At 44.3% G+C, this 22,689-nt stretch overlaps 1 protein-coding gene across 1 annotated transcript in view; it reads right to left on the reverse strand.

Annotated features, from left to right (window-relative positions):
* Positions 1–1,095: 1,095 nt before the first annotated feature.
* The window catches only part of WDR97 (WD repeat domain 97), an 847,808-nt gene continuing 826,214 nt past the window's right edge, over positions 1,096–22,689 (reverse strand). Inside the window, exons 25-26 of the mRNA XM_069621894.1 lie at positions 2,412–2,473; positions 1,096–1,482 (exon numbers count right to left, since the gene is read on the reverse strand). Coding sequence (XP_069477995.1) covers positions 1,196–1,482; positions 2,412–2,473 — 349 coding nt within the window. The 3' untranslated portion in view covers positions 1,096–1,195. The remainder of the gene's footprint in view (positions 1,483–2,411; positions 2,474–22,689) is intronic.

Raw genomic sequence — 22,689 nt, forward strand, 5'->3', positions numbered from 1 at the left:
TTACGTTCTGTGAGCAGCCATCAACTTTAAACTTGTGAGATCTGATGATTCAAGCCAAAGAAATCGGTAGATTAACCTCCATTTGATATGCCACAGTTGTATCTCTTAAGAGTGAACTGATTTCTTGTATCATGGGCAGCTAGAATGCACATTTAACAGCTTAACGTGGAGTCTTGGATTCTTACACCGCCCATGATCATGCCCCCTTATTCCTGCCTTTTGAAAGGATGAGCTATAGTGCTGCGGAACAGTCATTAACACTAGCATGGGTGGGCAAGTAAAGCCCGAACATATACATTCTCCCACGACTGTCAGAAAATATGTAGGCTTATATCTGTCTTGGCCTGGAGAAGAATTCTGATGACTTGAGGCAAGGCCACCCTGAGTCAGTGTACATTTGGTCGAAAGGCCTCACCATTTACAGTACAATGGTGGTCACATACTGCAAGCCCATTCCACCAGACCGACGAATACATGGTTGCACTTGAACATCTTCCAACCACCCAAGAAGCCTGCCCTTCTGGACAGTATCATGCTGTACGGTTATTCTTTTTCTAAATCATTTCTACTACAAAATAGAGTCTGAGCTTACAATTGTCTAAATGTGTGGTGTCTGGTTTTGTCTCCCGGTGACCGAAATGATTAATGAACCTTCTCCAGCACTGGACCTTTCATAGATTCAGATGCTGTTTGAATATTCCCCTTCATAAGGCAGGGAATTTTCTCTAACAATTAAGCAGCTTTTATCTTACCACCCTTAATCTCCATGTTTGAAAATGGACCGAAATAAAGAAACTTAAAAACAAAAAAGGGCATACATTATCAGGTCAATAATTCCTTTCTCTTCAATCATCTTTCTCTCACTACCTTTCGCCAATGAACAGACACACTGGCACCGCACCAGGCAAGGAGCGCCTGCAGCTAAAGCTCATTTGCTCTGTTGTTTAGTAGTCCAAGTTCCATTGCCTGATCCTGATGTTGATGAGCATCCTTCATTCAAGAAGCAGCTGCTGCTAAAATACAAAAACTGTACTAAACACACAGTGTCCATCATTAATATCCAATGTGTTCCCTATAAATGCATTAAAGGCACTGTCTCTGGTAAGAAAATAGATTTATTGAAGATATTTTGTGGCACTTCTGACAGAGCAGCGTTGGACATGAGTGGCTTTTTATGCTCTCCCTCTCTGCTCTACTAGGAGTAGGGGGGAACAGAGCAGGAGTCTAGGTTTGCATATCCTTCTCTGAGGCCACCAGCAGCAGGCCCCACTGAGGCACCTTTGGCATAGCTCTCGGTTATGGAGTGATCCAGGAAGAAGTATCGGTGCGCCATCTGGCTGAGGGATGCACTCAGGTTCGGTGCATAGTCCAGGTCTACAATCGAAGGGAATGGGTTTAAGTTGATCTTTTTCACTGGGAAGTTGATGTAGCGCCCGAATCCAGTGAGGAAGTGTTCTTGGGGAACTGGCGGTAGGTAGAAACCTGCGCAGAAAAAAAAGAGACAGGCTTATGACTGGGCCTAATGCAGTTGATTACAATCATCGAACTATAAGTGATTGAACTGGCACCTGAGAATGCGATTTGAACCCATCCTCAACACCATACTCCTGTATCTTGGTACAGTGAATTGTGTCCAGCCTGCTTACTTTCTATGCGCCGTACCTCCTGGCATCAAGGGGGTTGGCTTCAGTGGAACACTGGTAAGTTCTTGACGCTGGTGTTTATATTCATCATAGACAATGCCCTTGTGTATGCCACAGTCTGCCCCTTATGTCCCTATTGCCTTGACCACCTTACTTTTATTAAGGACATCCCATTTTCAGATATCAGTCTTCCTTCCTCCATGCTTCTAGAATGCCCAATCCTGAATCTTCAAGCAGAGATCAAAGTAAACCTCTTCCATAGAACTCTGAAGGTCACCATCTTGGATTAGGACAATGCCCACTCAATGCCACTACCAAATGATGCAGAGAACTAAACACGCCCTAGACTTACATGGCTGATGACCCCAGTAGTTGTCATGTAATGTCTCACATATTTCCCTTTGCGGCAATTACTATTGAATGTTATGTTCTTGTGTGCTGTGGTGCATTGGTTTGCTACCAACTGTCCACACAGCCTGCGAAAATTGTAATATATAGGATTTCTGTTTCAAAGTGCTTAACAATTGATTTCACTATATATGTACAACGAGGCAGGGGTAAAAGGAAACTTGCACATGGAGAGAGTAAAACAGGAGTTATATCTTAAGACCAACAAGAAAGAGTCAACTGCTTTAGTGGAAGAAAAAAGGAGTAGTGATGACGTGTGAAAGTTAAGAAAATATAGCACAGGCACTGACCCACATGGGCCGTATGATTGAATAGGTGGAAAAAGGAATATCAGGAGGATTGTGTCTTTTCATTACTCACACTCTCTTTTCCTTGTTCGGGTCATGCTGTGGGTCTCTCCTAGTCTCAGGATGGCCGCACACCTGGCAGGAAAATCAAAGGAAGGTGGCTCAGAATACACAATGGACAAAAAGGACACAAGTCTAGTTCACAGAGTTTACACCGTACATCTGCAGCATTAGGGCAGATCAGTGGAATGTATCATGGCATGTTGTGCAAAACTAATGCCTGCTACTACCACTTCAATCCAATCAAGTGCACACAAACTAGACCATGAGAAGAGTTGCTATTTCAAAACATGTTGAGTCATTGTTAAAATACAATTCGAACGTATATAACAATACTAATCCCACTAAATTGCAAACATATTCCCTTTCATGCACCCAACCTGATCACATACCTTCTCCTAAATAGCTGACTACTGTGAGCAGGTTGTAAGACATGGTTGTGCCCAACCTAACAATAGCATTGTATGAAATATATAGGATTTTGTTCAGTGCTCAAAGAATGCTCATAAACCAAGTACCTTCATCCAATTAGGAAGGTACTAGACAGTTCAACAGAGGTCTTAGAACCGTTTACAAGGCGTAGAAGACAGATATCTTTGGTTACCACTCTCAGATCTGTGTGAGACCTCTGTGAGGGGTCAGAAATGAAAGCCGGACACAAAGTTGTCATGTTTTGGTTATAAACTTCGTCTGTCTTTCTTATTAGAGCTTTTGACTTCCTTAAGTTTCGGAAATAGCACCTTTTCTAAAAAATCTCTTGGGCTCGTCTCCCGCCAAACGTCACTTGATATGCCTCTGGGCTCGTCTCCCGCCAAACGTCACTTGATATGCCTCTGGGCTCGTCTCCCGCCAAACGTCACTTGATATGCCTCTGGGCTCGTCTCCCGCCAAACGTCACTTGATATGCCTCTTTTCTGTTATTTTGCATCAGGATTTTTATGCCACCTTTATAGTCTGTGTCTATAATGCCTGCTAACACGTCCAAGCTTTGTCACCAGGCTAGACCTGACTTAGAGGCAAGTATAATGTAAGTTCCGGGTGGGAGATTGAGGACTAAGTCTGTAGATATTAAAACCCAGTGACCAGGTTGGATCAATTCTCCCCCAGTACTGCACAAGTTAAATCCAATAGAGTGTTCTGTGGTAATTGATGGATCGGAAGCTCAGTTACTCAAATCTAAGGGTTCCCCAGTTCATGTCAACTGTGCCCAATTCCACCCCTGCCACCATATGTGAAAGCCGCACGCAAAGTTATCATTTTTTGGTTATAAACTTTTATTGAACTTAAATGGGTTGGGAAAATGCCTCTCTGAACCTATTCTAAAGAAGAGTTTCCCTACCTAAAAACCAAAACGAAAGATCTGTCTTTGTCAGGATGGCATAAATCAAAAGCCGTCCTTGTGTCCAAACAATCTATCCTGACCCTCACACTAAAACAAAATAATAAAGCCACAAGGGAAATGTTTATAACCTTGTATTTGCAAACAATAAAAGTAGAATAGCTCCAACATAAATGTTCTCCAAAAATGGAAAAAAACAATTCTAGAGGGTGATTCCATTTCCCTGGATTATTTACTGCTATCACAAATGACTCTGGGTTTAGCAGTTCCTTTGTGTCCACAACAATTCTATTAGACAAACACTGTTCAGCCTTAACAAACAATGTTTCTGCTTGACACTACTTGTAGGTTTGCAGTTTGCCTGGTATACTCCCCTGCCAGGACTCTTGATGCACTTTCAACTGCCTGGTGTACTCTCCTACCAGGACCTTTCTTGTCTTCATAACTACAGGGTATACTCCCCTGTCAAGACTTCTCTTGTATGCCTGCCGGGACTTCTCTTATCTTATAGTTCCTCTTTATCTTCAAGTAGCATATACTTTTCTTGTTTGTTTGTTTGTTTATTATTTATAATGTGCCGAAAAGCCCAAGGGTAACAAGGCGCAGCAGATACAAGAATTTGCAAGACTTAGTTACAGACAGTACAATATATACAAGTATGAACACAGTAATAATAGCAATAAGAGGTAGATATAAACATATGTACAATTAACAGTTGTGTATCCAGAGTGACCAAGTGAAGGTGGGAGACAAGAGGTCCTAGATGATAGCTGTCTTCAGCCAAGACATCAGCTTTGAGCGGAAGTTTTGGTAGGGTAGGTCCATTCTAAGAGTGGGTGGTAGGGAGTTCCATAGCTTGGCCGCTTTCACTGGGAAGCTATTGCCACCTTTAGTTGATCGTTTGTAAGAAGGGACGGAGAGCCAGTCTCTCTATGCTATCCTCGTCGGTCTCATGGATGTTAGTCTATGAAATCTGTTGATCAGATAGGTAGGGGCCGCATTGTTAAGGGACTTATGGGTTAGTGAGGCAGTTTTTAAGGAAATTTTGTCTATGATGGGAATCCAATTTTGTTGCTTGCTATGTATTGTAATGTGGTCTCTTCTTGAGATGCCCAAGGCCGCTCTGAGTGCGTTGTTCTGGAGAGTTTGTAGCTTGCCAGTGACGGCCTTGGAGGACCCAAGATAGAGGGCATTACAGTGGTCCAAGCGGGAGAGTATAAGGGCTCTGGCCAGGGTCAGACAACTAGCCTCAGATAGAAAAGGTTTGGCTGTCCGGATCAATTTACAAGTATAGGACGTGGAGGAGGCTAGTGAATTCACTTGTCTGCTAAAATTGAAATTAGAGTCCAAGTAAAAGTCCAGTGTTTTGACTTCATGTCCAACCCTGATGGTATTACCATCAATTATAAATGATGAGTATGCCGGGCTCAGTTTCTTTAGGCTAGCTTTGGTGCCCAGTGTGATGAGTTCCGTTTTATCATCATTCAGGCATAGACCGTGAGTGGCCATCCATGCCAGGATGATGATGTAAACCCTATTCACCAAGGCCAGATCCTTTGCATAATCTCCAGAAAGCGGAAGGAGGATCTGGGTATCATCTGCATAATTAGTGTAGGTGATACCGAGATGATCCAGATCGTCGAAAAGGGGCTTGGTAAATATGTTGTACAGTGTAGGGGAGACACAGGAACCCTGAGGCACACCGCAGGTGATGGGTATGGGGTCTGCCGCGTCTGTCGGCGAAAAGACCCTCATGGTTCTGCCACCAAGGAAGGATCTGATCCATGTAATGGCCTCGGGGGAGAAATGGGCAGCCGTGTGGAGGTGGGTGCAGAGGACCGAGTGATCGACCAAGTCGAATGCTGCGGGATAGGAGGAGGAGTAAAGCTGCTTGACCATTGTCTTTGAGCAGATCAATCTTTGTTTTAAGGTCGATGAGAGCTGTCTCGGTCCCATGTTGGGGTCGGAAGCCTGATAGTCTGGCTCCTAGCAAGTGGTGATCCTCCAGGTGCTTCTGTATTTGTACATAGGCGACCTTGTCCAGAATTTTCAGAAGGAATGGTACCGTTGTTATAGGCCTATAGTTAGTGGGTATTGCTGGGTCAAGAGTGTTTTTTTTTAGTAGGGGTAGTACCCAGGATTGTTTTAAATTAGTTGGGATGGAGCCGGTGGAGAAGGAAGCGTTGATTAGCTTAGTGATAAATGGGGAAAGGTCACGGGCAGCATCTTTTATGAGCTGTGCTGGGCATAAGTCTCCCTGGCAGTTAGAAGGCTTTAATGACAGGATGATTTTTCCACTTCGAGTATGGTCACTTTGGTAAAGTTAAATCGTGAATATTCACTTGTGGTCCGCTTCTCAGGTGGCTTAGACAGGGCAGGATTGTTCAAGGAGGCTTTTTCACAGGATATTTTATTTTGTAGCGTGGCGATTTTGTTAGCTAGGGCATGTTGGATGTCGGTACACCAGTTCTTGTCTTTTATGCAGGTGTCTATAGGTGCTATGGGGGTTTCTACTTCTTTTAGAATCGAGAATAGTTCCTTTGTGTTTGAGCTGGCTTGGGAGATGCGAGAGTCAAAGGAGGTACGTTTTGCAAGGAAGATTTCTTTTTTGTACAGGGCCGCTAGTTTGGTGAATTTAATTTTGTTGGCTGCTGATGGGTCTTTTTTCCAGATAGATTCGCAGTGTCTTTTTTGTTGTCTTAAGTTTTTAAGGAGAGGTGTGTACCAGTTGTTAAGGTGGGTTTTGGACTTGCTTGGCCTGAGTTTGAGAGGGGCAATTGAGTCCAAGGAGGTAGACATGATTTTATTATATTCCTCAACCAAGGTTTCAGGGTCCAAGTTGTCAGGGAGTGAGTTAAGTGTGGGGAGTAGGTTGGGGATAAGTCTCTGCACTGTGATACTCTTTTTGTTTCTCGTAAGAGTAGGTGGTGCCCTGCACGGTAATATGGGTGGAGGTCTAGTAGTGGACAACACAAACGATACCAGGTGGTGGTCAGTCCAGGCTAGGGGTGATATGTCAGTGACGTTGGCTAGGCAATTGTAGTCGGCTACCCAGTCTAGTATTCTGCCCTTGTCATGGGTAGGTTTTAGGCTTCTTTGAGTAAATCCTAATTCGGTGAGGGTGTTCAACGTGGTGATGGCGGCTTGGTCTTCAGGGTCATTAAAGCCCATATTGAAGTCTCCGAGGGTGAGCATCTGTGTGGCGTTTTTTAAGTTAGTGGATAGGATAGTGTTAAGATCCTCATCGAAGGTGCCTAAAGGACCTGGGGGGCGATAGATCAAATGGACGTTAAGGGTTCGAGTATTTGTGATGGGGATTTTAGCTGAAAATAGTTCGCAGGATGGGGCATTGGTGGGGGTAGCTAATCTTATTGGAAGGCTACATTTGTGAATGATGGCAACACCGCCTCCTCTGGAATTGGGTCGGTCTTGTCTCAGGATGGTGTAGTTCTCTGGGATTGCTAGCATCAGCATAGATCCTGCTGCCGGGTGGAGCCAGGTCTCTGTGATGGCAAGGAGGTCCAGGTCTTCATTGATAAGTAGGTCTGCGATTTCAGTTGCGTGAGCTACTAGTGATGTGGTGTTAATTAAAGCTCCCTTGATTTGGGGGCTCACTAGAGGTGCAGTAGGGGCCGACAGTTTCTGAGGGGGTTTAGTGTTTTTCTGGATGATGGGAGTAGTAGGGCCTTTAGTGGGATAGCTCAGAGATATTTTGGGTCTGTAGTTGTCAATGCTAGTGAGAGTGGATTTGGATCTTTTATTAGTAGGCATGGAGCGGGCGAGTGGCTCGTAAATTTTGGCTAGTCTAGCTCTGAGTTTTGTGTTCCTGACTACAGTGGGGCACGGGAGGCTGATCATAATTGCTAGAGGAGCCTCAGTTGTTGTTGGCAGTAAATTGATTGAGGAATTGAAATTAGGTGAGGTCGTGTACATGGTAGTAGGGAGTTGAGGTGGCATGTTGGATAGTATAATGGTAATTAAGAAGAATAGGGGGCTGGCAAGGTAGTTACTAAGCAGGGGAGGCATGCTAGATAGTGGCAGGAGTGCGTGAAAGCGACCTTAAGGCACAGCACAATTTTAGAATGGTCTGAAAGCGACCTTAAGGCACAACACAATTTTAGATGGTCTGAAAGCGACCTTAAGGCACAGCACAATTTTAAATGTCTGACAGCGATCTTGAGGCACAACACAATTTTAAATGTCTGACAGCGATCGTAAGGCACAACACAATTTTAGAGTGGTCTGAAAGCGACCTTAAAGGCACCACACAATTTTAAATGGTCTGAGAGCGACCTTAAGGCACAACACAATTTTAAATGTCTGACAGCGATCTCAAGGCACAACATGCTAGTATGCACAGAGCTGTATCTGGATTTGAGCAGCAAGGCAAACATCCGTGTACATGGCCACATCTAAATTCAAATCAGTGCGGGCAGCACAAGGCAGCACAGTTAAACTAGTGTGCGCATGACAGTATCTAGAATTGGCCAGCCAGGCAAGCTGTAGTATGATGATGAGTTAGTACAGGCATCACAGTCAAGCTAAAGTGTATGGGGCCCCATTTGGGTTTGGTTAGCAAGAAGTACTCAGTTAGATGGTGCACAAGAAAGGCAGCAATGCCTGAGTTAGTTTAAAAGTGCATTGCAGGAGGTGATGATATGGTGCAAAAGTCATCTACTGCAGAAATTATGTAATTTTGTTGCAGGGACTAAGCAGGTAGAGCCAGACTAGTGCACCTTGGTGGTCATGTGTGGGAGAAGCAGGAGTTCTGGCAGACGGCAGAGTAGGCAGGTAACAGGCATGGAAACAGGAGATGGCCTTGGTAGCTGTGGGCCTTGGGTGAAGTGGGCCGGCTTCGCAGCCCAATAGGAGGACAAGTAGGCTGGGGCAGCCAATCAGGAGGCTTGCTCGAGCCTCAATAGGCAGTGCAGGTACACATCAGGAAACGGTCGGCCATTTTGAAGCTGTGGAGTGCCTCATGTTCTTCAATGGCGATTTTCTTGTAAAGCTCAGGCGGATGCAATATATTAAAAAATAAAATGCAGTCGAGGCGGCGCTATGGAGCGGCGCTTACCAGAATTTGGGCAGTAGGCTGGAGGGCTTGTTGCAGGATGCCCGCTGCTCCTGCAGGTCGGGATCCGGTCCTAGGAGCTCCAGCTCCTGTGCTGTGTTGCAGGGCACGTTGTTGGCTTGGTATATCTACTTGACAAACAACTCTTTTACTTTCAGTTATTTCGCAATGATCACAATCTTCTGCTCTCTTGATTTATAAACAATCTTCTGGTAATTATATTTTCTGTAACTTTATAATGTTCTATTTCTCTTTGGCGAAACGCCCTGGGTCCCCACTCTGCTCTGGCAGACTCACTGGTTCTCTGTAGGGGTTTCGGGCATCTCTGACGTCTCTCCAGGCTTCCTTACGGCACCGCTCCTGCACGCTAGCTTCTCCGCCAATGACAAGGCTGCTTCTCTTTGCTGCCGGACACCCAAAGACCCTTTGGTGGTTCTTGGTGTCTCCATGGGATGCCTCACTCGCAACACGTTTCTTTCCTTCTCTACTGGCAAGCTCCGCCACACCAGCTCGCACCTCCAGCTTCTGCACAACGACTCGTGCCTCCAGCTTCCGCACACTGGCTTGTGACTCCAGCCTGCGTCTGACTTCACTGAAGCAGTCACATCTCCCCCTGAGTTGCTTCTTACCATTCGGTTCGCTTTTTTAAAGGTGCTTTCATCCAACAACTAGCACGCTCAATACCCTTGCTGCTCTGTGTCAATTCCTTCATCCTCCTCATATCAGTACATAGGTGGCTGTGGGATTTGAAGTCCACTGATATTAACTGAGTATCAGGGTGTTGTGGGAATCAAATGAAGCCATGACATCCCCCGGTGGCTATCTCCTCCCATATGATCCTCCCTCATATAGCCACCCCCAGGGTCAGAATCAGGTAGCGGCTGCCATTCCCCGGTCACATGGGAGGAGGCAACCACTGGGTAGTCCGTGATAACTCCATTGGATTCATCAAACCTCCCCCCGATTCTTATAGACCAGGTAACTTGGAGACGATTGTAGCTTATCGGAACCAGATCAACAAAGCTGACTGCTAGATAGCAATTAATAAAACATTAAACATTCTTTGCTTCATGGCTTGATTTAGTTCAGGAAGCTTGGAAATCCAACTCTTGATCAAATCAAATCAGGTTTATTTCAGATCATTGACATGCATAAAACCAATCACAATGAACATTCCTTAAAATCACAAATAAAATATATACATCATCATGCATCAGAGCCCTTCACTACTTCCGTAGTTATCCTAAGCATAGCTTGTCTTCGCCATGCTTTCTGCAAAATACATGCAAGACCGAATAGGAAAGCAGGCTTATCTGAGGAGAGCAAAAACAGAAGTGCGTCTTGCCAAGACCTAATCCCACTCTCTAGTAGAAATGTTACCAACATTTTTGCCTGAACATCATTGAATAATGGACAAACCATTATTATGGGTTATACACTGATCTCAGTGATATGGACAGGACACCTGAATAAAATCCTCAATTCAGACTTGGACCGCACAGGTCGAGTGCCCAGGCCTTCATGATATGATATGATATTGCATTTATAACACGCCTATACACAAGTGTTTCAAAGGCTGCTGACTGTATAATAGATCTGTTAAATACATTGGCGCTACAAGATATATGGCTTCTGCAGCACCGGAATGTGGGGGGCTATACATATTACTCCACCGTACATGATATGTCATACAGAATAGATGTTTTCTTTATATCGAATCGCTTGGAGGGACAAACGGTAGAATCCAGCATCCTACCTCTGACCACTCCAAAATCAAGCTGTCCCTGAATAGGGACGATGCAGCTTGTACTCGATATCCTTGGAGGTTTAAGCCACTAGGTCTACATGACTTAGTGTTTCGCACTGACCTAGAAAATGACATTCGTACATATTTTTCTTTAAATGATAATGGGACAGTGACGCAGGCTACACTTCGGCAGGCCTTTAAGGTTTACATTAGGGGGTTGGCCATGTCGCGTGAATTTGGGGTATATGCAGGGATATAGCTAAAAGCAAAGGCGAACTCCAGAAACTGGAGGCTGAATACTCTGGCAATCCGGACTACATTAAACTAGCAATGATTAAATTGCAATTAGAGGGGTATAGACAGCTAGCGGACAGGGAAGTGAGATATTTTGCTAAACCCACCATGGCCTGACTCTACGGTGAAGGTGATAGACTGGGAAGAGTTCTATCAGCATCTGTTAAGCTGGATAGAGGAAGCGGGCACATAGTGGCAATAAAAGATAAAAACCATAAACCGCGATATTCGGAAACGGAAATGAAAGAAGAATTCACAAAATTCTATAAAGAATTATATCAGGCACAAAATCCAGAAAACGAATCAGAGCTTCAGGCATTACTTGACTCTATCCCCATATCTGAAATGTTGGTAGAAGCCAGAACTCAAATAGGTGTTGCGTTCACGACAGAGGAAATATTCAGGTTGATAAAGCAACTGCCGAGACATAAAGCCCCTGGGCCGGATGGCCTCACAGCAGGGTTTTATGTGGAACACAGTGCCATTCTGGCACCTAATCTACAGAGGCTCTGGTTAGAGGCAGTCGAGGAAGGATAGCTCCCACAATTTCTCCAAGAAGCGGTTGTAACAGTCCTGCTTAAACTGAACAAACCGTGTGATTAGTGTAGTTCCTATAGGCCATTATTGCTGATGAATGTTGACACTAAAATGTACCCATGGCTACTAGCAAATAGATTACAGCCACTCATTCTGGCATTAATACATCAGGATCAAGCCGGCTTCTTGCCTTTGAGAGCAACGTCACTTAATCTCAGACGGTTTTTTAATATAATAGCTTGTATATCCCCGGAGACTCATGCAGTAGCTGCAGCCTTAGACGCCCAGAAGGCATTCGATATAGTATTGTGGCCGTATTTGTTCACTTGTTTGTTGTTTCCTTTGAAAATGCTGACTGGGTGAGCTTTTTGCAAACTATGTTAAAATACTGTATACCAAGCCCATGGCTTCTGTCCTAACTAATACGACACAATCAGCTTCCTTTGAACTGGGCAGAGGGACACGCCAGGGTTGGCCACTGTCCCCTCTACTTTTTGCCATGGCAATAGAACCCATGGCGGATCTTATCCGGGACAGACATACGAATAAAAGGTATACGAATAGCTGGAACCTCGGAGATAATTTTGTTATATGCAGAGGACGTTCTGCTGTATACCAGAGATCCGCAACGAAACCTGGACTCCATAATGCAGGATGTAGCCTGAATTGGGACATATTCTAGATTCACAATAAATTATGGAAAGTCAGAAATGTTCCCCCTCACAGATGCTATGGCCCGACCTCTGACACAAACCCTGTTAAAATGGACACTGGATAAACTTGGATACTTAAGGGTAACAGTTTCTAGATCTAAGGACGAGTTATTGGTGGAGAACTATACTGCCCTGATGAAATATGCAAACACAAAAATATCTGCATGGCTGTGGATCTGCAGACTCTCGCTCATTAAAATGATTCTAGTACCTAAAGTACTATACACATTTGTAAATTTACCTAGATGGACGGGTGCCAGTTTTTTTGCAGAACTGCCTAACACTTTGGCTAGGTTTTTATGGCACTCTGGGGCTGTACGGAAAAAAATGGCGCTGCCGTACACAATGGGCGGGTTCAACCGACCCAACTTAGAGATCTACTGCATAGCGGGTCAAGCACAATTTTCCACCTACTGGTATGATCAGGGAGAAACACCACCTCACGTTAGACTAGAAAAATCAGCGGCCGAAGGCCTTGAAATGAGGACACTCACAATAGACGAGACATATAAGGATGACTGCCCTTACAACCCAGTCTCCACCACACTAAGTGCCTGGAAGTACATCTTCCTCATAACAGATGGAAATAATCAATTTTACCGTTGGCTACCACTGTGGGATGTTCCACAGCTCTCCCCTACACCAGACATTACTATCCAGAGACGGTGGGAACCCTTAGGATATACATGTATGGGTGACTTGTTCCTCGAGGGGAAGTTCTTGACGGTTGAATAATTCAATACAAACATGGAAGTACACAAGTAGGGCTGTTACAGTACTATAGATTACGTGCTGCAATCAGCGCTAGATGGGATTCATACCCTATTGAACCACCTGAAAATAAGTTGCTGGCCTACATATCAAATGCCAGTGGCTGTAGGCATGTACTTGCTACCTTATATAGGGAGATTCTGCTTGGAACACTGATACAGGCTGATCCCTCCCGTGAGGAATAGCTGATGGAATTAAAACAAGAAATAAATGGTGTGCAATGGGGTGAGATGTGTAGGTTCACCACGTCAGTATCCATGAATGGTCAACTGAAATTAATACAGTAAAAGATACTACATATGTTACAATATACGCCATACAGACTTAAAAGAATATTTCCTGATCATACTGGACAATGCCGGAGATGTGGGGCAAGGGAAGCAGGATATCAACATATGTTTTGGTCCTGCCCGAATCTTTCACACTACTGGGCACATATATACACAAGGTAATGTCAAAAATAATTGGTAGGAGCCTGGATGCCACTCTGATGTCTGCATTATTTGGGCAGCGGGAAGACCCTTGGAAAACAAAACCAGAGCCTTTCTCAATATCTGTAGCATGGTAGCAAAAAGATGTATACTTCGGAAATTGAATGCTCGCTGCCCTTGTAAGGAAGGAAGGGGCGAATTATCCCCCCCATACATTCTACACAAGATGAACCGCTTGCTCTTGCACTAGTGGGGGATGCCTCCATTGCCCTTCTGCTGCCATGAGTAATAAGGCCTCAGCTGGAGCAGAGGTGGGACTATTGCAAGACACACTTGGACTCCATTTTGGGTACCCTCGACTCCATCTTTGAACTAGGCAGCAATTCAGCACTACGCAGTCTCCTCTCCCCTCTGCAGCATCGCGCACAGCGAGCACCAGCTGCCCCACCTTTTCTGCGCTGCTCAAGTCCCTTTCTCACGGATGCCCCGAAGCCAACTGCAACAATTAACATTATGTATCATATCATTCTTCCTCTGAATTCACTGTCCTGTGTGTGAACCGGCCTGAACCATGTCTTGTAGCTCATCCATCTCCACAAACCTACTCCCGCACCCCTCGCTGAGAATGGTATACCTGTGTGCATGCTCTGGCTATGATAAGCACCAGAGCACTGATGGGCCTGATAATGGTACACCTGTGTGCATGCTCTGGCTATGATAAGCACCAGAGCACTGATGGGCCTGATAATGGTACACCTGTGTGCATGCTCTGGCTATGATAAGCACCAGAGCACTGATGGGCCTGATAATGGTACACCTGTGTGCATGCTCTGGCTATGATATGCACCTGATTATTGTACACCTGTGTGCATGCTCTGGCTATGATAAGCACCAGAGCACTGATGAGCCTGATAATGGTACACCTGTGTGCATGCTATGGCTATGATAAGCACCAGAGCACTGATGGGCCTGATAATGGTACACCTGTGTGCATGCTCTGGCTATGATAAGCACCAGAGCACTGATGGGCCTGATTATGGTACACCTGTGTGCATGCTCTGGCTATGATATGCATCTGATTATGGTACACCTGTGTGCATGCTCTGGCTATGATATGCACCTGATTATGGTACACCTGTGTGCATGCTCTGGCTATGATATGCACCAGAGCTCTTACAGGACTGAGAATGGTATACCTGTGTGCATGCTGTGGCTATGATATGCACCAGGGCTCTTATGTGCCTAAGAATGGTATACCTGTGTGCATGCTCTGGCTATAAGCACCAGAGCACTCATGGGCCAGAGAATGGTATACCTATGTGCATGCTCTGGCTATAAGCACCAGAGCACTCATGGGCCAGAGAATGGTATACCTGTGTGCATGCTGTGGCTATGATATGCACCAGGGCTCTTATGTGCCTAAGAATGGTATACCTGTGTGCATGCTCTGGCTATAAGCACCAGAGCACTCATGGGCCAGAGAATGGTATACCTGTGTGCATGCTCTGGCTATGATATGTAACAGAGTACTTATGGGCCTGAGAATGGTAAACCTGTGTGCATGCTGTGGCTATGATATGCACCAGAGCTCTTCTGCGCCTGAGAATGATGGTATACCCGTGTACATGCTCTGGCTATGATATGCACCAGAGCTCTTATACCTGTGTGCATGCTCTGGCTATGATATGCAGATATGCACCAGGGCCCTTATGCGCCTGAGCACCAGTGCTCTTATGCGCCTGAGAATGGTATAACTGTGTGCATGCTCTGGCTATGATAAGCACCAGGGCTCTTATGCGCCCGAGAATGGTATACCTGTGTGCATGCTCTGGTTATAATATGCACCAGAGCTCGGATGGGCCTGAGAATGGTATACCCCATGATGGTTTGTGTGCCCCCAGGCCCCCTGCCCCTGTGATGGTTGTGTGCCCCTCCTCAGCCCCCGTGATGGATGTGTTGTTCCCCCAACCCCCTCAGGTCTCCCTTGATGGTGTGTTGTTACCCCCCCTTTTTCCCCCTTGGTTCTTCCTTATTGGTGCATTGTTACCCCACTTGCTCCCCTCTCTGTTCTCTAGCACTTTGCTATTCAGACTTGCCTCCTGACCTGTAGGATAGTTGCCTGTCTGTCCCCCCCTTATTTTTGTTCTTCTCCTACCGCTCCCCTCCAGCACTACTCTGAAAGGTCGTCTGGCCTAGTATGTTAGTTGCCTGTTTTGTTCTTCTCCTCCTCCCTCACCCCTTATCCCTTCTCCCCTTTCCTCCACTCCCCACCCCTCCTCTTGTTAAATTCCGGCACTACCTCAATTGCCGTCAGGCATAGTAATTGTAGCCGCCTGTCTTTCTCATCAACCTGCCCTCTCCTCCTCCCCACCCTTCCTCTTGTTAAATTCTGGCACTACCTCAATTGCCGTCAGGCATAGTAATAGTAGCCGCCTGTCTTTCTCATCCACCTGCCCTCTCCTCCTCCCCTCCCCAACCCTCCCTTCCTCTTGTTAAATTCCGGCACTACCTCAACTGCTGTCAGGCATAGTAATTGTAGCCGCCTGTCTTTCTCATCCACCTGCCCTCGCCTCCTCCCCACCCCTCCCCTCCTCTTGATAAATTCCGGCACTACCTCAATTGCCATCAGGCATAGTAATCGTAGCCGTCTGTCTTTCTCATCCACCTGCCCTCTCCTCCTCCCCACCCCTCCCCTCCTCTTGTTAAATTCCGGCACTACCTCAAATGCCGTCAAGCATAGTAATTGTAGCCACATGTCTTTCTCATTCTCCTGCCCTCTCCTCCTCCCCACCCCTCCCCTCCCCTCTTCTTGTTAAATTACGGCACTACCTCAATTGCCTGAACACAAACTGGTAAATACACTTGCACACCAAGTTAATAACAGTTTAAATTGTAAAGTGAAGATTGTTTAGACAAAATGATTACAGAGTTCAAGGTGCAGGGGAGAAAATACACAGCCTTGGTATCGAGGCTGGAAACATATGAGGAAAAGAGAGAGCAATCCGATAAGGATAGCCGCGTCCCCTGCACACTGTCTAACAGGCCAAATTGCCTAATGGAGATATTAATCCGAAGATTATTTTCGTTGTTTATGACTTTCTTTATATTTTCAAATGCAGCAGATTTAGAAAAAACAAATTCAATAGACAATTAGTGATTATAAACAACACATTTTGCTGTTTATTTGTGTTTTCAAGTACCCAACGCGTTTCGAGTCGTAAAAACTCTTCATCAGGGGCAGCATATTCATCAAACAATTTCTACAAAAAGGAAAATTATATACAATATATTAGCGTTTTAGATAGACTTAATAGTGAACAAAGGATAACAACAAAATCCCATTTGTTATGTAAACAATAATCAGTTAGACACTTTTGCTGAATTGGTGGGTGAAAAAATGCCCAGTTAAACCTCAATTTTATCACATTCACCAAGTGAGTATGATTATACGACATGTATGTATATATCAATGGTGGATAAATGACCATATATTTTGCCCTAGGTGCAATGGATTTTCCGTGCTATATTACTATGGAGTGGGAATCAGTACCACCTATGGTGGGATCATAGTGCTAGGTTGATGTATAATAACCTCTTACCTTGAGTTATGCTTAAAACCAGCAAAGACTCAGAAGGCAGTCAATTGTGCACTGTCTGTTAGGCACTCGGAATCTAGTTCTTTTTAGTCTGTTCCTCAAAGGAACAGATGGGAGATGCGATTCTCTCAGGTCTATAGAGAAGAAGAGATATTTGTGAAAAGAAATTTATTTGTGAAAAAGAGAAGGCTTTCAACAGACGTAAACAGGTTCAGAGCCAAGAACTGAGTGCGAGTGACAAGTAAAAAGTCCGACCTGGATAATCACTTCGATTCATGCCAGCAAGGAGGTGTTCAGGTGCCGCGGGAGACGGCAGTTGAATGAGCCTCTCTCGCATACTCCGTGTTTTTATATTGTTGAATGCTATGGCGTCACTCGCGCATGCGTCGGCGGGATCACGCGAACGTATGACGTCACTCACGCATGCGCGAAGTGATGTAAACAATCTTCCATGTTGTTTATGAAATTCAACGTAGCATTCTACCATAGGAACTACATAAAGAAGAGAGAAGAAGTCATGGTATACATTTCTACTATATGACGTCACTTAGTTAGTGTTTGTGATGACCGTAGATGTACATCACTGATCTGAAATTCGATATAGCGGTGATCCGTGGGCCTCCATGTGGGAAAAATAGGTCAAACGGGCCATATAATTTGGCTAATATACTAAGGGCAACTGTAGAATTAGGTTTGTGAGAGGGTCGCTCTCTAAATTTGTGATGTTATGGAATTGTACTTTGTTTACATGTCATCAACAGTATTGTCAAGGGAACTTTTGTTTAAACATTTAGCATTTTCAGACCATTGTTAACAATAGGTTGCAAGTGAAACATAAGGAAAACACACATTTTAAATAGTAACCAATGACTAACCCATTTCAGTAGTATGAGTGTACAATCTAAATGTTAAAAAATATAATCACCATGACATAGCAAAATAAGAAAACCACAGGAGAGGTTTTGGATGTAAAATAGTTTTAAACCAAAAATAGTTTGTAAGAAGCAAACAATTTATTCAGAAGGTTATGTGTAGTGTAGGGGTGACCTATGCAAGTAAAACAAAGATGGCTACCTCGTTGTCCGGGGGGTTCATAGAAATGGCCCTAGATAGTAGTCCTCATTAATTCCAAGGGGTGTCATAGCGTCCAATTTGTTGATCCAAAAGAGTTCTCTTTGCGCAAGCTTTTTAGGAAGATTTCCACCTCTACTTGATGGTCGTAGGACCTCCAATACCACAAGTCGCATTTGTGAAATATTGTGTTTTTTCTCTTCAAAATGTCTATATACTGGGGATCTGCAATTTTTGGTCCAGATGCAGGATTTATGCTCCGTCCACCGGTCTTTAACTTTCCTGTTTGTTTTCCCCACGTAGTAGATACCGCATGGGCAACGCATAGCATATATTACATTCTTAGTATCACATGTTGCAAATTGTTTTAGCGAGATTTTCCTGCCGTTGTAAGGGTGTCTGATTTGGTCTCCTTTTATTACGTTATTGCAATGTTGGCAGTGTAGACATGCGAACGTGCCAGGTTTTTGCTTGTATAGACCTAGTATATTAGTTGTTTGTGTTGTTCCCTTCTCCCTCACTCCATACACCACATTCCCCTTCCCCTCTCCTCTTGTTAATTTTCCGGCACTACATCAATTGTCATCAGGCATAATAATGTAACCGCTTGTTTTGTCTCATCCCCCCCACCCTCCCTTATTGTTCCTTGCACTTTCACTATATGAAATGTCGCCAGACTGATTAAGATAGCTATTTTTGACATTCTGAATTGTTTCAAGGACTTGTAAGTAAGAATGTAACTGTATTCTCCCATGTTCCCTCCCTGAAGCACTTTGAAACACATTGTGTATAGGCGCTATACAAATAAACAATCAATTCAATTCACTAGAGCTCTTATGCACTTGAGAATGGTATACCTGTGTGCATGCTCTGACTATGATATTTTTATTTATTTATTTATTATATTTGTTACACGCCCAGACCCTCAGGTATCACGGCGAGATTACATAAAACATTATTCACGATTGCATACATAATAATCACATGGTTACACAGTGGGTTTGAGCTGATTCATTCTTGACATTCTTTCGCATAGCATGGCAAACACAATAAGCATAGTTTACAAAATTATGCATGAGCGAAGGTTACAGTTATATTTACAGTCACTCATGGTTATTGGACTTCATATTATTTGAAAAGCCATGTTTTGAGTGATTTTTTGAAGCCTGAAAGGAAACTCACTTATTTAATGCTATTGGGAGGGGAGTTCCAATGTTTGGGAGCTAAGGAAGCTACTGCCGCCAGCTTTGGTGTTCTTGAAGCAAGGGATTTCCAGTAGTTGCTGGTTGTGTGATCTGAGTGTTCTTAAGACAGTTTTGTTTGTAAAACTTTATTAAGGTATGTGGGAGCTGAGCACTGTTGGCATTTGTAGGAAATGCACAGGGTTTTGAAGATGTTTCTGTCTGCAATTGGTAGCCAGTGATGCTACTAGGGCTTTGTTTTGTATGAGTTGTAGTTTTTTTAGATTAGATTTGGAGGTGCCTAGTAGCAATACATTACAGTAGTCAAGTCGTGACACTATTAGAGCTCTGGCCATGGTGACGCAGTTGGCAGGAGTGAGAAATTGTCTGCTTAATGCAATTAGTTTTGCTTTGTAGGAAGTGGTTGATGATAGGCTGCTGATGTGTTTATTTATAGTTAGATTAATTAGCATCCAAGTAAACTCCTAAGGTTTTTACTTGTTTCAAGACAGGTATCATGGTACCATTGATGTTGATCGAGGCATAGTCAGGCTGAAGGGTGCTGATTTTAGACTGTGATCCCACTATGAGGATCTCGGTCTTCTCGTCATTTGGACAGAGGCTATTTAGAGTCATCCAATTTTGGATGATCGCATATATATTGTTGATGAGTAGGGTGTCTTGGGTATAGTTTCCGGAGAGCGGGATGAGGATCTGGGTGTCATCCGCAAAGTTGGTGTAAATGACACCCATATCATGTAATGCTTAGAAGAGGAGCTTCGTATATGCATTATACAGTGCAGGAGAGAGGCGTGAACCTTGGGGTACTTCTATCGGGACGTGGATGGGGTCAGCAGCTTCCTTACTTATAGAGACTCTGGAGGTACGGTCAGCTACAAAGGATTTAATCCACAAGGTAGCATCCATGGAAAAGTTGAAGTCCTTGGCTAGGGTGTTGCAGAGTTTATCGTGGTCCACGAGGTCGAACCCTGCAGAGAGGTCTAATAAGAGGAGGATACATAGTTTGCCTGAGTGTCTAATGGTATCCACCTGGATTTTGAGATCCAATAAAGCTGTTTCTGTACTATGGTTTGGCCTGAATCCGGACTGTCTTGATCCGAGAAGTTGGTAGTTTTATAAATGAGAATGGACTTGGTTATAAGCTATTTTGTCAATGATTTTAAGTAAGAAGGGAACTGTCATTATTGGGCGGTAATTAGTGGGAACAGTCGGGTCTAGGGTGTTTTTTTTAGTAATGGGATGACCCATGCTTCTTTAATACTAGCTGGGACCCGATTGGCTTTGAAGGAGGCGTTAACAAAGTTGGTGATGATAGGAGTGAGAATATGGGCGCAAGATTTGACTATTTGTGCTGGGACTGGATCTCCTTTGCAATTTGATGCTTTAAGTTTGGAGAATGTGTTACAGACTGATTCTTGGGAGACTGGGGTGAAGGCAAAGGGAGGGCTGGTAGTACCAGCAGTGTTAATAGGATGTTTGTCATTAGGGGGTTTACTTGCTAGTACATCTTTTTTGGTGGCGATTTTGGATTGTAGCTGTTTGATTTTGGTGGCTAAAGCATTTTGTATGGTGGTACACCAATCTTTGCTTGGTTTGGTAGGGTTGGTGATTGGGATAGGATTTTCCAATTCTCTCAAGATGGAGAATAGTTCTTTTGAGTTGGATGCAGCGTTACTGATCCTTGTATTGTAGGCATTCTCTTTGGTAGCGATTATGGCTGATTTATAACTATTATTTGATAAGAGAAAGACATTTTTAGATTCAGGCGTGGGGTTTTTCCTATAGGCATGTTCTAGTGCACGTTTCCTTCTTCTAAGGGCAACCAGGTCCTCGTTAAATCAAAAGTAAGACCGTTTGTCAGTGCGTTTTGTTTTAGTGGTTAATGGTGCTATTTCATTGATTGTGGAGGTAAGACAGTTTTTATAAATGTCTGCTAGGTGACAAGGGTTATCACTGGAAATGATTGCAGTATCTAAAGCTTTGCAGAGCAAAGGATTGATGTTGTCAGGTGTGAGTTTACGGAGGTTTCTAACTTCGTGGGTGAGTGTAGATTTTTGTTCAGCGAGGGGGGGTTTGGCAGTGGTAATGGTAAACTGGATGATGAAATGGTCCGTCCAATTGAGTGGAGAGATGGAATCAATGTCGATAGTGGAGTTATGCGTGAGGATCCAATCTAGGGTTCTACCCTTAATGTGGGTGGGTGCCTTGACGAGTTGTTTGAAGCTCATGTCTTTAAGAGCAACGAGGAGGGCTTCTGCTTTGGTATCACTACTATCACTGAAGCCTAGGTTAATATCTCCAAGGATGATACATTTGGTGTTGGGTTTGATGAGTGGGGCGAGTACAAGGGGGATGTCTAATTCAGGCTTGCTTTTTGAATTTGGCGCTCTGTATATGACTATGAAGTTAAAGGTATTTTTATCATTAATGGCCAGTTTGGTGTGGAGTAGTTCATAGCCATCGGGACTGTCGATAGGGCATGCTCTTAAGTGGAGGTTGGTTTTAGCAATGATAGCAACACCGCCTCCCTGAGAATGAGTCCTATCTGCTCTGAGTATAGTATAATCAGGAGGGATCGCGAGTGAGAGAAGAGGGCCTGAGGCTTGGTGCAACCAGGATTCCGTGATGACTAGAAAGTCTAGTTGTGAGTCTAATATAAGATCATGAATTTCAGTGGCGTGGGCTTCTAGGGAGCAGGCATTAATAAGTGCGCCTTTGAGATTAGGATTAGGATTTTGATTGTTGGTGGTTGATGTATTGGACTGCTTAGGGTGAGAAGTGAGGTGGGTTTGTTTAGGTGTGCTATTGATGAGAGGAGATGGATAGTTGGCTTTTGGAGGTTTGGTTGGCTTGTGTACAGTAGAGATGGCAGAAGTTCTGTAATCTTGCCTTTGAGTACAGGACCTTAGAAGGTAACGTCTGGTCTCCCCCAGAATCGGGAGGGAGGGGTGATTACCAGTACTAGGTTGTATTTGATTGAGCTCTGTAATGGATGGCATGATCTGAGGAAAGTTGGAGTATATGCTGTCAGGTGGGCTAGAGGTGCTAGGATGTGTGGTGGCTGTAGGAAAAGGTGGTGTGGTTGGAAGGAATGGAGTGGGGCATGTGATCGGATGGTGTCGGGGACAGGCCGGTTTGGCTAGGCCGTTCTTAAAGGTAACAAATTGATTACCAAAGCAGGGTAAATTGTTTTCCTCAATGCAGAATGGGAACATAGTGAGTGTCGAGTAGGTTTGCATATAGGATGGAAACAGCGCTAATAGCGGCATGGCATGCATATCGCTATAAATTATAATGGTGGTACATATACTTTCTATGTAATGTATAGGACGTGGGCTTCAGGATACTACCCGACCTGCAACAATTCGGTATAATTGGCAGGTAGTGGTGTATGTGGTGCTCGTAGAGCGATGTGGGAGGGCTAGGCCAAATATGCAGTGATAACAAAGATGTTGATAAGAATTTGGGCAGAACAGTGGACTCAGGAGCATACACAACAAATATGGGTGCCGCAGTGAG

Source organism: Ambystoma mexicanum, chromosome 5q (genome assembly GCF_040938575.1).
Source record: "Ambystoma mexicanum isolate Mex_15411 chromosome 5q, UKY_AmexF1_1, whole genome shotgun sequence".
NCBI classification, from domain to species: Eukaryota; Metazoa; Chordata; class Amphibia; order Caudata; family Ambystomatidae; genus Ambystoma; species Ambystoma mexicanum.